At 38.8% G+C, this 18,446-nt stretch overlaps 1 protein-coding gene across 1 annotated transcript; it reads right to left on the bottom strand.

The window, feature by feature from the left end:
- Positions 1-2,546: 2,546 nt before the first annotated feature.
- FIBIN (fin bud initiation factor homolog) lies at positions 2,547-7,824 on the bottom strand. The gene is made up of 3 exons (XM_081064429.1): positions 7,492-7,824; positions 7,099-7,186; positions 2,547-4,997 (listed from the first exon to the last, which is right to left on the bottom strand). Exon 3 carries the CDS (start codon positions 4,702-4,704, stop codon positions 4,069-4,071), a length of 636 nt encoding a protein of 211 aa, XP_080920555.1. The 5' UTR covers positions 4,705-4,997; positions 7,099-7,186; positions 7,492-7,824; the 3' UTR covers positions 2,547-4,068.
- Between the last annotated feature and the right edge of the window lie 10,622 nt (positions 7,825-18,446).

Below are 18,446 nucleotides of genomic sequence, written 5' to 3' on the forward strand. Positions count from 1 at the left end.
AGGACCACCCCAATTCCAGAATTACTGAGCGGATTCATAGGCTCTCATTCTCTACACTGCTGAATCATTGTTATGCATTTCTGTATTCTGTTTCTAACTTTATTATGTTTCCAGTTGTTTTTCCTTTTACACTGAAACATTTATAAACCACATTTAGCATTTATATTTCACACCCAAGTATTCCTTATCAAGAAGATTTTAATAATCCTCTGAAAAATGTCCTAAGGAAATTTGATCATCCTACTCTTTCTACGTTGGTTTCATATATTTTCGTGGTTTTCATGGACATTTTTATTCCTTATTAAAATAGTTCATAATCTAAGTTTCAGACTTTCCTCAGACAGTTTTGAGCCTGTTTCCTTAGTGGCATTATAAATGAGAGTTTAAAAGGCAATGAAAAGTACATGAACCAAGGGACAGCCTCTTGGTGCTGCCATCCATTACACACCTACACGTGCCGGCTTCTGCAAGTGTGGCTTTGGTCGCCGCTGAGGCTAACATGGCCTGGTGATCCTTGTCAACAGACTCTAGAGAGATAGTATCTATCGAATGCTTTGAAGTAGGTATATGAAAGTTTTTACATGGCTTAGTGGTATTGAACAATGCATTACACAGAGAAAGAGGAATTCTGTAAACAGAGGAGCTTCTGACTGACATCAGTCAAACATCTAAGTGTTGTAGGATATAAGCTGACTGGCCTATAGGGGACATCATTTGGAGTGGACAACTGGTGGCTTCAGTGGACCCCTACCCTCTACATTCTTCTTTTATTTGATTATGTATCTCCTTAGATAATCATCAGTTTAAAACATGAGAGCATAGTGAAGTATAGAAGACATCACACAGTTTCAATCTTGGGAAAATGATTAGGCTTTCTGGGCCTCAGTTATAAAAATAATGATAATAGTAATAACAGTAATAACCAGAACTAACATTTATTGAGGATTCCCTCTGTGTCAGTACTGTTCTAAGCACTTGACATGTATTCATTCCTTTTATAAAATACCTTCCTCACTAAGGGAAATAACTCAGGCAAAGTTTTTAGCACAGGGCCTGACTGAGTTCTCAAAGAAGTTATCTATTTTTATTGTTATTATAAATAATAATAATAATAATAACAATAATAATTGTATACTACTCCACATACAACTCTAAGAGGCTTTAAAACATTTTGGCTAGATGAAGTCCCAAGACTTTGTAATATCCCAGAATTACCCACAACCTAATTCAGTACCTGATACATATTAAGTGATAAACAAATACTTATAAAAATAACAACTATGCTAAATTAGATGGGTGTTTTTGTAAGTAGATTTCTCAGGGAAAAAAGTATGTCGTTTCCTTCAGATTTTCAAAATATTTCATGCTCTAAGAACTAAAGAACCACTACTTTGAAAGAGGATTTGTCATCGTGTGAGTAACGAAGTCCTAATAAGTATAGTTGGGAAGCGGGGAGGATAGATCTCAGTGAAGCTGGCTTCCCACCATGAGATGATGTGGAAAAGCCTTTTGATGCTAGTTTCTGGGTTGGCCGTCCAGGATGGTTCCCTCTGCCCACCTGGAAATTCCCACTTGCCCTCTGGGGCCATTTATGTAAGCCTCTGTGGGATTACTGGATTATGTAAGACTCTATGGGATTACATAATCCCACAGAGTGGACAGATAATTTCGTTCTGGTTTTGTAGCATCATAGTATGTGAGCACTGGAAAGAACCTCATACACAATCTATTTCAGCGTTTTCAAATTTGTAGCAGATGTATCACCACTCCTCATTCTGCACTCATGGAAGACATCTCTAACTGGGGACCGCTCTCTTTACATCTATCTGTACCTTTAAAATCCTTCTTAACATAATACTGTATACAACCATTACTGACTACTTGAAATTAGCATGTGTTAGGAAACCCTGTTTTCCATTCAGATCGCGTGCCTGATATCCTTCCATTACATTTGGGAAAATCGAGCATGTGATATTTAATATGTCTATGGATTAGATTTGAGCACTGTGGAGTGAATTATATGAAAGTTTTGAGATATGAAGGGTTGTGATTACAAATTGCAATCATTTAATTACCAAATATTATCTCCTTTGCCTCTGCAGTTATTTATTCCTCCTCTTTCAAAGACTAAAGAAATAAACACTTTTGAATGATCTTTTACCTTCTTCCTACACACCAGTCTAGAGACAGCTAAAAGCAGACTACTAGCTGGTGAAAAGAAATCACAAATGATTATTTTAAATATTAGTCCATATGTTGTTCTTTTTTATTTTAAACAATAAGATAGTTATCCAAAGGTTCAGGCCTCAGGCGACTCCCTCTCGTCTATCAGCATCCATGAAAAGAGCAGTGTGGGAAAGTCCTGTACATAAATCTAAGAGACCTATTCTAACTAGCTGAGGACCAGCCACTTTCTGGGCCTCGGTTTCCCCTACTGCAATAGAAGGATTTTGGACACTGACTAGAAATGGAAAATGGGATTCCTCATGCATGGGAGAGAAAGAAAATGGCTCACTGTTGAAGAGTAGATTATGAGCATTTATTTATTTTCCTCTGTGTGTGTGTGTGTGTGTGTGTGTGTGTGTGTGTGTGTGTGTCTGTCTGTCTGTGTTTATGTGTGAAAGGGTATTTAAGTGAGGGTGAGGATTGGCTAGGGAAAGACATGAAATAAAGTGCATTTCTACCTTTTTAAACCATTAAGTAACACAGACTTGGCTTCAAATTTACTCAATGTCAATGTAGTTCCTGACTGGAACCATCCCTCTGCCTTATGAGATACACTTCAGGTCTGACCTTGTAAAATTTTCCAGTTGATTCTATGGGAAAAACTGGAGAAAATAGTAGTTTGCAGGCAGACTAGCAGAGATCAATCAATCTAGGTATGGCCTAGATTTCTTTTTCTTTTTTTTTCTTTTGAGGATGGGAAGGATGGCTAAGGAAGAGAGGATTGCCTAATATATAGCTACCCTTCTGCCTTTATCATCTACTCTAACTGGCTTAAATTCCATCTTTCTCTTTCCTTTTGCATCACCTCCTCTTTGCAATATGAAAGTTACAGATGTACATTAGAAAATAAGCCAGTATTATATGAGAAGATATTTATTGGCTGAATAATAATACTTAGTTAAGGAGTTATGAGACTTAGAATTCCCCCTACTTGAAGTACAAGTTTCCAATAAGCAAACAGAAGCAAAACCCCCAAATGAGAAAGAATACATTAGTAACCTAAATCATAGGCATTTGGGCGTGTGTTCAAACAATCAATCGACTTCTTTGTAATGGACTGTAGCACTGATGACACAGACATACAATGAGAGATAGCAAATCAGCTACTCGGCATGAGTGCACAACAACCACAAAGCTTTAGATGTCTGAAATGTGGTCAGATTAACTCACACACACCCACAGAGGCACCTCAGACAGATAGCTCCCTGCAGAGGATGATTTGCATATAGTTTCTAGCCAATACTCTCAAAACCAAAAACAAACACAAACAAAAACCCTTAAAAATAAAAACAAAAACTGTTGGAGACCCTGGTAATAAATAAGAGAAAAGGTGAAGAACAAGTAGGTAAAAATCGGTAACTTCCATCTGCCAGAAGGCATGCAGAGAAGCACCTCGGCCCTCATCTGAAAACCAGGCAACACTGACAGCTTTCAGAGTCCAGGAGACAAGGCTGAAGGTGTAAAGGAGCTCTGCACTCTGCTCGCTGGGGATTCCACAGAATCTCCAGCATGGGGAAGTGTAACACTGCATAAACTGTCCTTTATGATGTGTCTGAAACAGGTGTCTGCAAAGTTATCAAGCCTCTAGGCAAGGCGGGCGGCATGGCTTTAAAATGTTCTTTCTAGGTGACAAATCAATGGCAGTCGTATAAATAATGTACAAAAACAAAACCACTCAACTATCACTTCTTTCCTTTTAAAGATGACTTCAGATCATTCTCCAAGTGCAAATCTGGATGTAAAAAATAATAAGTATCAGGGAAATATTAGCCCGCTCTTGTGTCCCCCACGCTCCATGAAGGGGCTGCTTTGATGTCCTCTCCTGGCAGTGTGCCTCTCCACCTACACTTTCAGATAATCGTTTTTCAGCCGACCTAGCCGGGTCCCATGGCTCCTGATGGTGAGGGCCAGCAGCTCGTATCTGTCCCTGAGCCCCACAGAAATATCGAGCGTCTCCTTCAGCAGGGATTTGGTGTGGACCAGCATGCCCAAGAAGTCCTCGTTGAGCCTGCTCTCCTGCCGGCTGTCCTGTTCCTGGCCCTGCTTGAACTTGCTTTCCAGCTCAGTGAGGGACTTGTCCGAGTTGGAGTAGGCGTCCCCTATCTGGTGAGATTCCCGGCGCAGGTACTTGCCGTAGCTCTCCTCCCCGTCCAGGTCGTAAGAGATGCTCTTACTGATGCCTTCCAGGACGCGCCCAGCGTCCTCCACCTGGCGGCCCAGCACAGTGAACTCCTCCCGCAGGGTGAGGCTCAGCAGACTGCTGGCCTGGCTCCCCTCCCCCTGGGAGCAGCGCCGGTGGTCACTCACCCTGAAGAGCAGCTGGCACTTCTCGGGGTCATCGTTCTCCTCGTAGTCCCCATCGGGCACGAAGTAGTGGTGCAGAGTCCCGTTGGACATCTCCGGGTAGAGAGGGCCGTCGAAGTAGCCCTGACTTAGGTGGCAGAAGAAACCCATCCAGAGGAACGTCAGGAACACCATCCTGGATATTCAGGATGACCGGGGACCCCTGGAGAAGACTTTTCAGCCAGGGACGAGGAAGGGGGTCCCCTTGGGAGTCAGTGCCTCCCTGAGATGGTGTCAGTCGCAGTTCCAGACGGCTGGCTGCACCCTGGCCCGCCCTCCCCAGCAGGCTTCATGTGGCTGTGGCAACAGCGCCTGCCTGGGTAGCACTGACTGCAGCAGCAGCAGCAGCAGCAGCGAAGGATGCAGGCTGGCTGGCTCTGTATTCCTGCGCTCCGTGCTCGGTGGCTGGAAATCAGCCGGCTGGTTCCCTGTGGGATCACAGGGCAGAAGGGGAAACGCCTCCTCCGAGGCTCTGGCAGGACGACGGCTGTGTTGCCCCGCTCTGGGGAGTTTCCCCTTGCTCCTGGGAGATGGAGCCTGTAGCTGGAGAGAACGGCTCTTGCCCTCAGATACTATTTCAACTCTTGGACTGGGTGGGAATGCCGAGCTTTTCCTTTGGCTAATGATATCCTGAGGATCTCTCTGCTCTCAAATTACAGCTGGTTTCGTCACTTGGAAGCCAGGGAACAAGTTTAGAAAGAAACCTCTCACCAGGTCTCTGTTATTAAAGGTACAGGGTCTCTTTTTAAAGAATTGGAAGGGAGACCCTGCAAAATAGAATTTGGCTTGAAGGAGAAAATGGGGACAGGATAAGTAGCATTGCCACACCAGAAAGACTGGTTTGCTATTAACATATTGGGAGGAAGGGTAATTACCCTGGAGAAATGCCATTTCACATTTTTAATAAGTATCGGTTAGATTGGATTCAATGACTGTGTGTATTGATTAAAAAGTTTGTGGCTTTGAAGGCAAATTTGAAGTATAGGAGTGGCAGTTTTGTGTGGAAATGGTTAATAAAATGAATAATAATACTTTGGAAGCAATAGGAGTATAGAAGACTGATTAATGCATGGTTGCAAGTATATATAAGAACAAAAGCTGAAATGGAATTCTGCCAGTTTAATAAGTAAATGGACAACTGAGATAATTGTTTAATTTTATGAAAAGCCATCCGTGCTAAGCTCCTGCACTACATCTTTAACTTAACACTTGTTTGGATACTTAAAAGTCTTTGAAGCATATAGTGCTGATAGTGTTTCCCCATTTTCCAGACGGAGAAACCAAGAGACACTACATTAAGCAAATTGTTTATAGTTACAAAGTTAGATTGTAGTTGAGCCAGGACTCAATAATTCACAAAGCATTTTAATTTAATTTAGGGGGGAAAAAGCCTGTTTTTTTCGAACAGGCTATTTTAGTTTCTGATTTGTGAATTCATTAGCAAATAGCCAACCTTCAGGCCATCTCATTTCTTCAACAAATGTTTACTGAGCACTTATTTTATACCACAGCCCATTAAAAGTATTGCAAATAGATCAGAGAAAATAGAGACAAATCCTTGTCCTCCTGGAGTTTATGTTCTGAGAAATGGAGAGAGAATTAAATTAATATAAATAGATCTATTGTATGTTGGATAGAAATATGGTTATGGAGAAAAGACAGGGAAGGGATGGGAAAGCACAGGCAGCATTTATTTTACCAGGATTATTTCCCTTTTCTTACTTGAAATGTAACCGAAACACTCATGCTTTGCCTGTGTTTATTCTTATCTCCTTAAGTCGTAGGGACTGGTGTCATTCAGAGCCACAGTGCTTTACAATCCTGGGACTGTCACACTTATTGCCATCACTTTTACTGACATAAACAAGCCAGATTTCTGGATAGACAATAAGAAGTTTGGTTAAGTAAATGGATATTTTGTTGATGTGGTATCACACGCATAGATTTTTGAGACATGTTGTCTGCACATTTTAATTCTTATCCAAATATTTGACATCATGAAAACATAGACCAAAGGAGTTTTCTTAGTGTTGATGGTCACTGAAAGACTACAGCTCAGTTTCACTGTACAGGTTCCCCCTGCTCTCCAAAAGTACAATGTTCCTGTGAAAACTTTTGTAAGACAAACTGGTGTAAAGAAGCAATTACCATTCATTTATATGGGGAAAATTTGGAAGCATTTCCAGACCCCCAAATACCTACCAAAACATACCAAATAACATATAAAACCTAAAATAACACTAACATATAGTAAAAACAGGAATGATATGATAAATGCACAGCCTATATAAGCTAGAAATATCGTATGCAGAGTGTAGTGTTACTTACCAGTATGCCCTGCCTCTATAACTGGCTCCTGTAAAACAAACACTAAACACTGTTTTCACTTTTCTCCTTTTTTTTTTTTCTTTTTTTGTAAAAGCAAAAAACCCTCTTTGGATTTTTTTTGGTTAGTTAAAACAGGTACCAGTGAAGGTCTTTCATAAAAGCAAAGCGATGTAAAGAGAACTTTTGACAAGCGGGGCATACCTGTATTCCAGCAGAAAACTGCAGCCTTTCTCCAGTTGAGGGGCTAGACTTTTGGACTCAGGAACCATATTGCTTCATTGCTTTTTCTCTGGGACAATGACAAATAACAACAGATGGATTCAAATTGGCTGCTTGGCAAAGAAGGGAAGAGGGATTTGCTGTGATTCACTCCACTTCTTGAGCAGTCCCTCCCTGACTTACTAACCAATTCAATTAAACAAACCTATGTTAAGCACTTACACTACTTGCCCCCTACTACGTGCAGGGCAGTGTTGTTAGCTACAGATACAAAGATGTGCAATAAAAAGTTTCAGCCTATGTAGAGCTTGCTCTCCGGTCGGAGAGTCAGGCTTATATACACATATGATCATAATAATGGCCGAAGGTACTTACTTTTTCTTCCAATTAGCTCATCTAAAGATATGGATCCTATGTTCTCTTTTTAAAGGTATTTATTTGTAGGTTCCTCGTATGTGTGCAGTTCCATCTTGGGCTGCTCTGGTCCAATCAGAGTAAAGGTGGGCCTCTGAGGCTTGGCCTAAAATAAATGGAGCCGGAGGAAATGTCCAAGCCCAGACGTACCAGACAGAGGATGTTGAAGAGTAAAAGCGTAAAGCACTGTCTGCTGATAGAGACAACAGCTGAGTCTAGAGCTCAAAACTAGGGACAAAGCTGAAGGGCAGGAACTGGGTAAATGTAAGGGTACAGGAGAACTTCCGGAGCAGTGGCCAAAGTCATGTAAGTAAGTAGGGGACTCCCTTGCTGACCTCCAGCCACTTATGTGCAATCCTGGCTGCCATGGAGTGCCAGAAGGCCTGGCTAGCTTACAACTTGCTTGTCCTTAGCCTTTCCAGTGCACTTCAAATTGTTGGTCCACTGCCTACTTCCGAGAGAGAGCAGGAATTCATGCTGGCACCATGAGCCTAAGGACTTGTAAGGGTCCTTAAACTCTGTGATTTCCACTTGCTAAAGGTTTTGTGATTCCCTGGCTCTTTCTGATTCTGAGAATAGTATAAGTCTTCTAGAAAAGGGGCTTGTATGCTTATGTATAAAGAGGTTGGGGAGACGGGGTCACACTATACAATCTAAAAACCCCAAAAGAACTTCTGGGAAGTGGAAGACCTCACTCCCAACATCCTCCTTAAACTGTCAGGCTGAATCCCTGCACCATGTCAAAGAAGAAGAAAGGACAAAGGGAGTTAGCCTGGACCAGAATAGGGGACTGGAGGTGGGGATGGTGGAGAAGAGAGAAAAAGAAAATTGGGGAAGATGAGAAGGACACAGTATTTAGCATTTTGGGGATTATTTTATCAATTAACAGGTAATCAGTAGCAGGTATTCAGCAGCCATTGTTTACAGAGGGTGGGGAAGGAGAGAGGAAGAGAAATAAATGAGAAAGAAGAGAGAATTAGGGAAGGAAGGAAGGTAGCAAGCAAGGAAGAAAGAAACGATGGAAGAAACAAAAGAAGGCAGAGAGTGGACTGCATTTTGATTATCTAGTCTGCAAATTGTTTGTCACATTAACTCAGTGAAGTGGTTATTAGTATTATCTATCAGAATATTAGTCAGGGAAAGAGGAGAGTTAATAACAAGAACAATCACAAACAAACTTCCCATCAAATATAGACAATAAAACACACCAATGAAAACAATGAGAATGCTTACAAGGAAATAAGTATAACATGGGAAGAGTCTGATTAGTTCTCCCATTCTTTCTTTATTAGTCAGAATAAGTTATGATACACTATGGCAACAAACATCACTAAAATGCTAACACCAAATTCAAGTCTACTGCAAGCCAAGGTGCTTCAGCACGTCTCCTCTGTGCCCTAACTGTACTGTCATTTTCTCTCAGGTCTTAACGTCAGTGCCATTTCTTCTAAAAGCTCCTTCTCGATTTCTGGGTTTTAATTCTCCCTGTCACTCCTTTTTATATGCCACCCTGTTCTTTTTCTTGTGGCACTTCCCACTCTTTAACATTGTACTTTAATTTAGGAATTTATTTGTTCTAGATTTTTCTCTAAAGCTTGACTTACACTACATGAAGATAGGCGCTCTGCCTACAGTGCCTATCACAGTGGCGGGATCATAGGAGGTACTTAATGAATATATGTCAGCACCCTAGGGTAAGCTGGTCACTTTCCATTAAGCACTTCAACACATTGTTTTTGCAGTTAGTGTTTCAACGGTACTTTTTCTTTGTTCTTTTATAATGTGTGCACTGTATTGGTCCAGCTCCCCCACTTGACTGTGAGTTTTTCAAGAGCAGGGATGTGTTTTATTTACCTTCATATTTTCCGTGAGAGCCAAGCATATAGTCCAATATTTGTTAGCTGTTTTGATAACCAAACTGCAGAATTTAAGGAATTCTACTATTGAATGATGGTCAGATAATCTATTTGAGTCCATGTTTTGTCTGGCCAAGGCAGCCAGGGATGTCTCAGACTTAATCTAGATGATCCTGGCAGGAGAGAAAGGAAAGAGCCCTGTGAATTCCAATATTCAGAACATTCAGAAGGGAGTATTAGTCCCAGGGCTGACTTTTGACCCCTCCTAAGTAAACTACGCAGCAGTCTGTACATACAGTCCTAGAGTGTTCTGGTCTGTAAGCTACAGAAGCATCAGACCACCCGGCAGGGTAATTTGCCATTTGCCTTGTAAAGTTTCTTTTCTTTGCTGCAATTAGAAGTGCACATCCTGGTTTATGTTCCAGCTAGGTTGGAGAAGAATCAGATCTTATTTATTTGCCCTCTTCGGGCAGTGTTTTATTTTTCTCATCATTTTAATCATCAGGTCCAACAGAATGGGAAGAGATGAGAAAAAGCAGAGAGACAGAGTCTGAGAGGGAGAATATACCAGTCTTACTTCAATTCTGTGAGCACTGTGTTCAGCAACCACATGGGAAAACAAGTAGCAGGTGCAGCTCTACAAACTGTTGAGATTGTGGAGGCCATCGGGTGCAAAGAGACTGTGGATGGATGTCTACAGCGAGGATCATAGGACAGGGACCTAAAAAGCCTGTGATGATTTGAGGGAGTAGAAGCTCACATATGAATGGGAACAGGACATGTGTCATGGAATTTTTAGGCCAAGAGCTACTGACTAAGGAACAATGGGGCTGAGTCAGAACCCTATTCAAGGCACTCTGTTGTTCTGGTCTTAATAAAGCTTATAAAGGAGTCCACAAGATAGCCAACCCGATGTCCCTCAGACATCAGTTTGGGTGGGGAGTGGAGGGATGTGATGTGACAGGGTTAGTAATAGCATTTCTCTTTCTTTGTCAGAAAACAGGAACATGTTACATGCTGGTGTTTCTTGGTTCTTGGCTGCGTTTTAATTTTTTTGTATGTGTTCTTTTTAGGATTTTGGAGATTTAAAAATTGTCCTGCTGTGAACAAGTCCTTGATTATGTTTTGAATCCAACTCCAAATCCAATTTTTAATTCTAAAGAAATGCAGTTGGAACAGGATGATAGAGGCTATTTTGATGATGAGTCAAAATGGGCTTGTCATGATTGCCTCTGGGAGGAACAATCTGAATACAATTTAGAAAGCTTATTTCCAGATCCTACGTTCCACTTCTTATTTTGCACTTTAGTTTTTGCTGCCTAATGAACAGCCAGCCTTTGCTTCTCACTCCTTTTACCTGCTCCTCATTTGATCCTTATTGCTGATGACTTTGATGACCCCAAATGGCAAACAGATGGAGGCAGAAGAGTATGTTCATCTAGATGTTTGCCATATAACAATTCACTTAAATATGCTCTTCGGGTATTGAATCTGAATTTAGAGCATGCTCTTGTTTTAAACTGGGATACTCTTCAATCTGACCAAGTTCAGAGTGGGTGGTCAGCAAATATTTGTTGATAGAAGTATGAAGCAAATGATTACAAGCTAAATGAGGTTAGGAATTTAATATTGACCTTATGTTTTAAACCATGACCATGAGAGAACTCAATGGTATATACTTAAGGCACAGTTCATTAGTATGGATAAGACTTTTCAATAGTGTTTACATATCACGTAGCTGAAGATCATTTAGACAGGAGAAACATATTCATTTACTGATGAACTTTTCCTGCAAAGGTTTTGTTCATGACAAATAGCTCTTGATTTGTTGGGAGTGAGTCTGAGTCACAGTCTGTCTTACCCTTAGCATGCTACTACAGCTCTGTAAAAAACAGACAGCAAATAAAACAATGTAAGGAGCTGTAGAAGGAAAATAGTATAGATTTGGCTCCATTAAAAAGTATGTAAAATTATTATAGTCATAATGAAATAAATTGGAACAACATTTGCAACACATTTTGATAAAAAGTGTTTAATATTCTTAGTGTGTATTTTGTTCGTAGAACTCAATAAGAAAACCTCTAGAACCCCAGAAGATAAATAAAAAACAAGTGACATGAATAGACAGTTTTCAATAAATTAATACCTATTTAACATATAAGGCATGTAAACTTTATATGGTCCATGCAAGTAATGAAAAATCAAAAATAAAAATAGCAATGAGATAAAGTTTGTCCTAATATCTTAGTATAAAATAATTATATTTCTTAATGCTGTAATGACACAGAAATGCAAGCATTCTCATTCAAGTTGTGCATATTGACGGGTTTGACCTTTCTGCAAAACAGTATGGTTACTTGCATTGGGAGATTTAAAATGTTTTCTATCCTTGGACCTAGTAATTTTATTTCTAGAAATATACCAGAGCCAGAAATGCATAGAAACATTTATAAGCAAAGATGGTCATTGGTGCATTGTTTGTCAGAATAGAAAACTAGAAACAAGCAAGATCCCCAAATGGAAAAAAAGCTAAATACATGACGTATCCACATGTTGGCAATATTTTTCAATATTTAAAAAAAACGAAATTTAAAGATATTTTAATAAAATGGGAAATGATTACTATACAATACTATATGAAAAAGTTAATAAAATAACAATAACAACAATACAAAGCCAAAATGGTAATATGACAAAAGGTAGCATGGTTACTTCTATGATGGGATTAGAGTAATCTCTCCTTATCTGCAGGGGATACATTCCATGACCCACAGGGGTAGCCTGAAACCATAGATAATACCAAACTACATATATATATATATATATATATATATATATATATATATATATGTATATATATATATAGTATGTATATATGTATATATATATATATAATGTTTTTTCCTATACATGCATACCTCTGATAAAATTTAATTTGTAAATTAGGCACAGTAAGGGATTAACAACAATAACTAATAATAAAATTATTCCAGTGTACTGTACTAAAAGTTATGTGAATGTGGTCTCTCTCTCGAAATATCTCATTGTACCATATACTCACCCTTTTTCTTTTTGTGCTATGTAGTGAGATGAAGTGAGGTGAATGACATAGGCATCATGATGTAGCGTTAGGATTCTTTAAGGTGACTTGAACACAGGCCCTGCCATACCAGGACAGTCTATCTAATAACCTAGATGGCTACTAAGTGCCTAATGGGTGGGTAGCATATACAGCATGGATATACTGGACAAAGAAATGATTCATATCCTGGGTGGGATGGAGTAGGACAGTGCAACATTTTCATACTATTCAGGACAGTGGGTGATTTAAAACTTATGAATAATTTATTTCTGGAATTTTCCATTTAATATTTTCAGACCCCAGTTTAACCCCAGGTAACTGAAACAACAGAAAGTAAAACTGGATAAGAGGGACTACTGTATAGGCAATAGCCATGCTCTTTGGTTTGCATGCCTCACATTTTCCATCATAGGATATAAGACACATTTTGGGAGGAAAAAGAGAAGGAAAGAAAGGGAAATGGTTCAAAAAGATTGAAAAATTTGGGCCACATTCTGAAAGCACTCGCCTGGTGGAGCTCCTGACTTCACATTCTTTAGGCAAACCGCCTCCCTGATATTGGGGTCCTGGGTCTGCAGACTGTAGACTCTCATTTGCATTAGTCTCTTAAACCACTTGTCTCTAAAGCCAGACATGCAAGCCTGTGGATTCAGGAGCATCTGAGAGATTCCTTCCACTGTTAAATAAAACCAGCATGTTCCATTCTTGTGGACTTTGAGGTTAAATTACTCCATTTTCATGGATCAGAATTTTTATTGCCAGTGTTATGAGTTGGGCTGGAGGGCAAAGTGAGGGGAGATGCAATCCCCTTGTGAGGGTTATTTTGTTATGAAGCCCCTCTGTACTAAGCTAGGTGGAGAGCTTCTAACCAGGAATCCTAAAATCCAGGAATTACAGTCACTCTAAATAATTCAAGAGAAATGGATTTTAATTATTTTTCCTTTCTTACTTCCCAGTCTCTTGTATGCTTATTAAGACTGTTGCTTCCCAGATGTTGTCTCACACCATCATCTAAATGGTGGGGATTTGTATTTGGTAGCATCATAGCCTAATTTATATCCTGTAATGTACACCAACAAATAAGAATATTACACATTACTAGCTAATTAGCATATTTTTTCAATTTCATTTCTTTTAATATCAAAGAAGGTTTCCTTCAGGGATAGTTAAACTAGGTTTGGATATGTGTGGCTGTCCACATACAAATGTTGTTGTAAAGAAAAGAGGGAGAAAGGTACAATTTCCCATTCTCAAAGATGACAAATAGATGGCAGATTTTAATAAAGTTTAATAATAAAATTTGTCTTGGTTGTAACTTTAATCATGGAAAATAAGCTTTGAAGTATTTTTTGCAAAGCTGTGAAAAATAAAAATGAAGTTTGGATTTTAACAAAGTTTAAAAATAGAGCATGTACTGCCAGGGAGGTCTGTCAAGTAACTCAATTACTGATGGTGTTTAGAGACTCTTAACAGTATATAAAGATAGAAAATCATTTTTTCCCCCAAAGTAGAACAGTGTCTGATACAAACTGACAGCAAATTATAATTTATAAATAGTGGAAAGGCATGTGATTAATAACAACACTGTTATGATGGCACAGTAATATAATAGGGCTGAAGATGTTTAATATGGAGAGAACACAAAATAAAAATGTTCTCAGTTTTTTCCTAGAGATTTTAGTTAGTATTAAGAATACTGAGCCATCACTGTTGGGTATGTTCACTGGGTCAATGTATGTTTGGATAGGATGAGCATGAGGCTTTCTGCCTAGGATAGCTGTCTCCCTTTTTTCTCCTTCCAAATGGTTTATTGATAATGGCTTTATCTCAAAAGAAGGAGCTAAATGGAAAGGGACAAAATGATCCTCAGAGAAGAAAAATATTCTTGTCAGGAATAATACAAACAAGTTTAAAAATAACTAAAAGTGATTCGTCATTAAAATTTTGCTTTCCACTTGTCGAATGATTTTTTGCAATCTCAAATTAAAGGAAATATTTCTTATTTTTTTAACCTCCTGGGCCCTCCTTGGCTCAGGTATAGCTGCATTCCAAAGCTGCTTGAAGAGAAGAAACGGATTAGCTCTGGAATGGTGAATTCACTGTGGTTTGCACTGTGGAATTCACTGTGGGTGCTGAGCTCCAACAGCTGACAGGAAAGAGAAAAAGTAAGCATTCAGATGTCAGGCCTATATGAAACCAAATGTCAGGCTATTTGGATACATACAGATTTTAGATGTTTGGCAATGTGTAGGCAAAATGATTCTGTTTTTTGATCTTACTCTAGATATTTTAATATATTGGGATCCTGGCTTTAGAATCCTAAACATGGAGAGGTTTATAGGTATTTTAGTTTGAGGAAAAAAGACTATTGATTAGAAATTGCCATCCCTCATAACCAAAATCAGAATATTACCAGATCACATGAACTTAAATATTACAGATAAACTTCAGACCCTTAAAAAAAAAACACAACACATTGATTTGTGTTTCTGGCCAACATGGAATGGTAGAGATCCCCCAACCTGAAATAACTAAAACACTGGACGCAGTACATTAAACAAGAGTTTTCAAGACATTGGGCATCAGGCAAAGGAGGACAATGATACCTGAGAGATGGGAAACCAGGCATGGTGCAGGGAGGAGGAAACCCAGGTTGAACCTATTGGTCTCCCTGAGTTGAGAAAATGGGACTAGAGGTGCAGGGAGTCTAGGTTGGCTAGAGTTCACAGAGCAGAGTAGTAGAGAGGATACAGCTGCACAGAGAAAGATATCCAGAAATCTGCAGAGAGTATCCTCAGTTCTTCAGATGTGTATTGATTTGCACATGCATGTAAGGAAACTACCAGAAGTAGAGAAAGAACCACCCAAGAAGATTGGAGGAAACAATCCTTAGAGCTCACACAGGGCTGAAAAGGGGTCTAATTTCAACCAGGCAGAGTAGAAAATTTTACAATTCACTGAATGTTGGTAGATTACTCGAAAGAATTTTGCTTCAGTAGTGGGGAAATATTAACCATAATATAAATGCTGCTTTGATCTAGGCTTTTAAAAAGCTTATAAACAAAACCTGTAAAGATTAAGGTAATGTGACCACATCTCAAAACAAAACTCAAGAATGTTGATAAGAATACAAAAATACCTAACACCAAACAAGGTGAAATTAATAATGCCTAGCACTTAATTGAAAGTTCCCAAACATACAAATTTACCAGGAGTTCCTCATCCTAGGTGAATAGAACCCATAATAAAGAGAAAAATCGATCAATCACAGGTGACCCAGAAATGACTGATTGAAATAGTAAAAAAAGACATTGAAACAGTTATTATAACTGCTTTCCATTTTTTTCAGGAAGGTAGAGGAAAGCTTATTGATATTAAATAGAGATGTAAAAAACATATTTAAAAAATCCAAATCCACCATAGAAATGAAAGCTAAACTGTCTGAGATATGAAATAAACCATACTGGATTAAAGATAGATAACTCATGACAGGAAAAAAAACAAAAAAAAAAAAACAACAACAACAACAAAAAAAGTGAACCTAAAAAAAACTAAACAAACATCTAAAATAAAACACAGAAATATAAAAAAATGAAAACAGCATCAACTTCAAGCAGATTTATTTATATGTAATTGCAGTTCCTGAAGGAAAAGAAGGGAAATAAGCAGAAAAAATATTTGAAGATATAATGGCCAATAAATTTCCCAATTTGATTTAAGTGATAAAGCCACAGATCTACAAGGTTTAAGAAACTCAATAAAAGAGTCATGAATCAAACTGTTTTAAATTAGTGATAAAGAAGAAATCTAAAAATCAGCTAGAGAAAAAAGACGAATTGTGGAAGAGGAACAAAGATAAGGATGGAACCCATAGCAGATTTCTGTTATGGTAAACAATGCAAGCCAGAAGACAATAGAACATCTTTAAGTTACTGAAAGAAAGAAAGAACTTGCTAACCAAGAATTCTGTATCCAGCACAAATGTCTTTCAAAAATGAGGCCATGGAAGAGGTGATCTGGAAGTAGGATCATTCTTGCCATGATGGTTTAAGTCACCGAACTCACAAATATACCACATGGTAAAACCATCAGTAGGATGTTTGTCATGTGGGGCGTCTGGCAGGGTCTCTGATCCCCCTCCCCACATAAGAACGCAGGACATGGTGAGGCCAAAAAGGAACACCCACAGAGCCATAAGTAGGGGAGTCATATCACTATATTCTCTCCAGTGGCATCCGCCTCTCTGCAATCCGCTCTTGTTAGCCCCCAATTCTTTCTGCTAGCGTAGCCACAGCAGTTATATTAGTGGCCAATGGCTCACTGGTTATAGCTGATGGCCAATTAGCCACAGCTGATGGCCATCCAATCACAGTTGATGGCCATTTACTACCTGAGCCAGCACCTTTCTATGTGAGGCCGAGAGCCTGGAAACTGCTTTCTGGGGTTCTGTCCCCACAATGTTGCTAGAGGAAGAGGACAGACAATTGGAATAGAATTATCAATAATGTCAAGGTTTTTAATCACAATGGCCCAGTGCTGAAGCCAACAGAAGGTGACATTAAAAAGCATTATGTTGGTATTTGGGAGAGAATTCCATGAAGATTTCATTGGTCCAGGAAGTTCTAATTTGAAGGTCATTGCTTCTACCTGCTGAAGTGACTACTGAAGCACATATTAAGATGGAACCTCTATCACCCTGTTATTTCAAGTGACTTCACTAAGCAGAAGAAACCCACTGCCAAGCCATTTTGATATTTAGCATGAGTGACAAACAAACTTTTGGTCTGCTTACTACTGAGATTTTGCAGTTGTTTGTTATCACATTATAACCTGGTCATATATTCTGAAAGATTTGAAATGGGAAAATTTCTGCCTCAGTCTTTGTCTTTATCCAGTGCTGTATTTGAAAATGTCACGTTATTAGTGTGTCTATTCTAGGAAACCTATATACAGAGGGTGCCAAAAAAATGTATACACATGACTTACATTCATCTTTTGTCATCGGTATGTATTGGGTATTACAATTTTAATATAATTTTTTCCTTTCTTAAAATGTGTATTCATTTTTTTGGCACCCCCGTATATATATTAAATACTTTAGTTAGCACATCCTAGATGCGAAATGATTTAGCTATAAATATTTTGAATATTTAACTTTACCGGGCTAATTTAAACAGAGGCATCCCTGTCACTTAGGGAGTTACCTGTCACAAAATGACTGGAGAAACCACAGCCTTAACCACAACACAATCTTCACTGAATTATCCATTGGCTGGCACTGTTAAGAACTGCCACTCTGACTCTTCTTTTTTCTCTATTCTTTGTGGACCAACCTTCAATCCTCTGCCTCTTTTCTGATTAATACATTTAGGTTGAGACTGTGAGTAATTTCCTGCCATATCTAACTTCTACGTGAGCCAATCCTTGTAGATTTCAATCTCTGCTCTCTGATTGTGTCTTTACTTTGAAATTAGACTCTCAGAGGCCAATCTCTATACCAATTTCTCCATATTTTACCACATTTTCTCCCATATCTTGTCTATACTACACTAAAGCCAAGGTATTTGAGGCTAAATCAATCTTGTCCTCCAGGACTGATGTCCTAGTACAAATACGGCAATTATGTGACATAGGCTGTGCCACAGCCATGGCATATATCACAAATTTATCACAATATGCCTTCTACCTTAGCTTTCTGTCTTCCTCAACAGGGCTCTAGGCAATTGCTGCCAGTAAATCCATTCATTCGTCTGTGTGTTTATGCCTTAGCCAGTATTTATTGAAAACCTGTTATGTGCCAGACAGTGTTTTAGGCATTGGATATATATTAGAAACTATAATAATAGTGAACTTGACTTTCAAAGATAAACAAGACAACACATATAAATAACCTTTGTGAACTCTAAAGCGCTATTTAAAGAGAGATAAAGATCAGAAAGTAGTTTCTGTATCCTTTAATTTCAAATCTGTTCTTTTAG

Source organism: Rhinolophus hipposideros (assembly GCF_964194185.1).
Source record: "Rhinolophus hipposideros genome assembly, chromosome: 10".
Taxonomy (NCBI): Eukaryota; Metazoa; Chordata; class Mammalia; order Chiroptera; family Rhinolophidae; genus Rhinolophus; species Rhinolophus hipposideros.

Excerpts from the sequence above, each read along its gene's own strand:
- FIBIN (XM_081064429.1), bottom strand. The coding sequence starts at position 4,704 with ATGGTGTTCCTGACGTTCCTCTGGATGGGTTTCTTCTGCCACCTAAGT.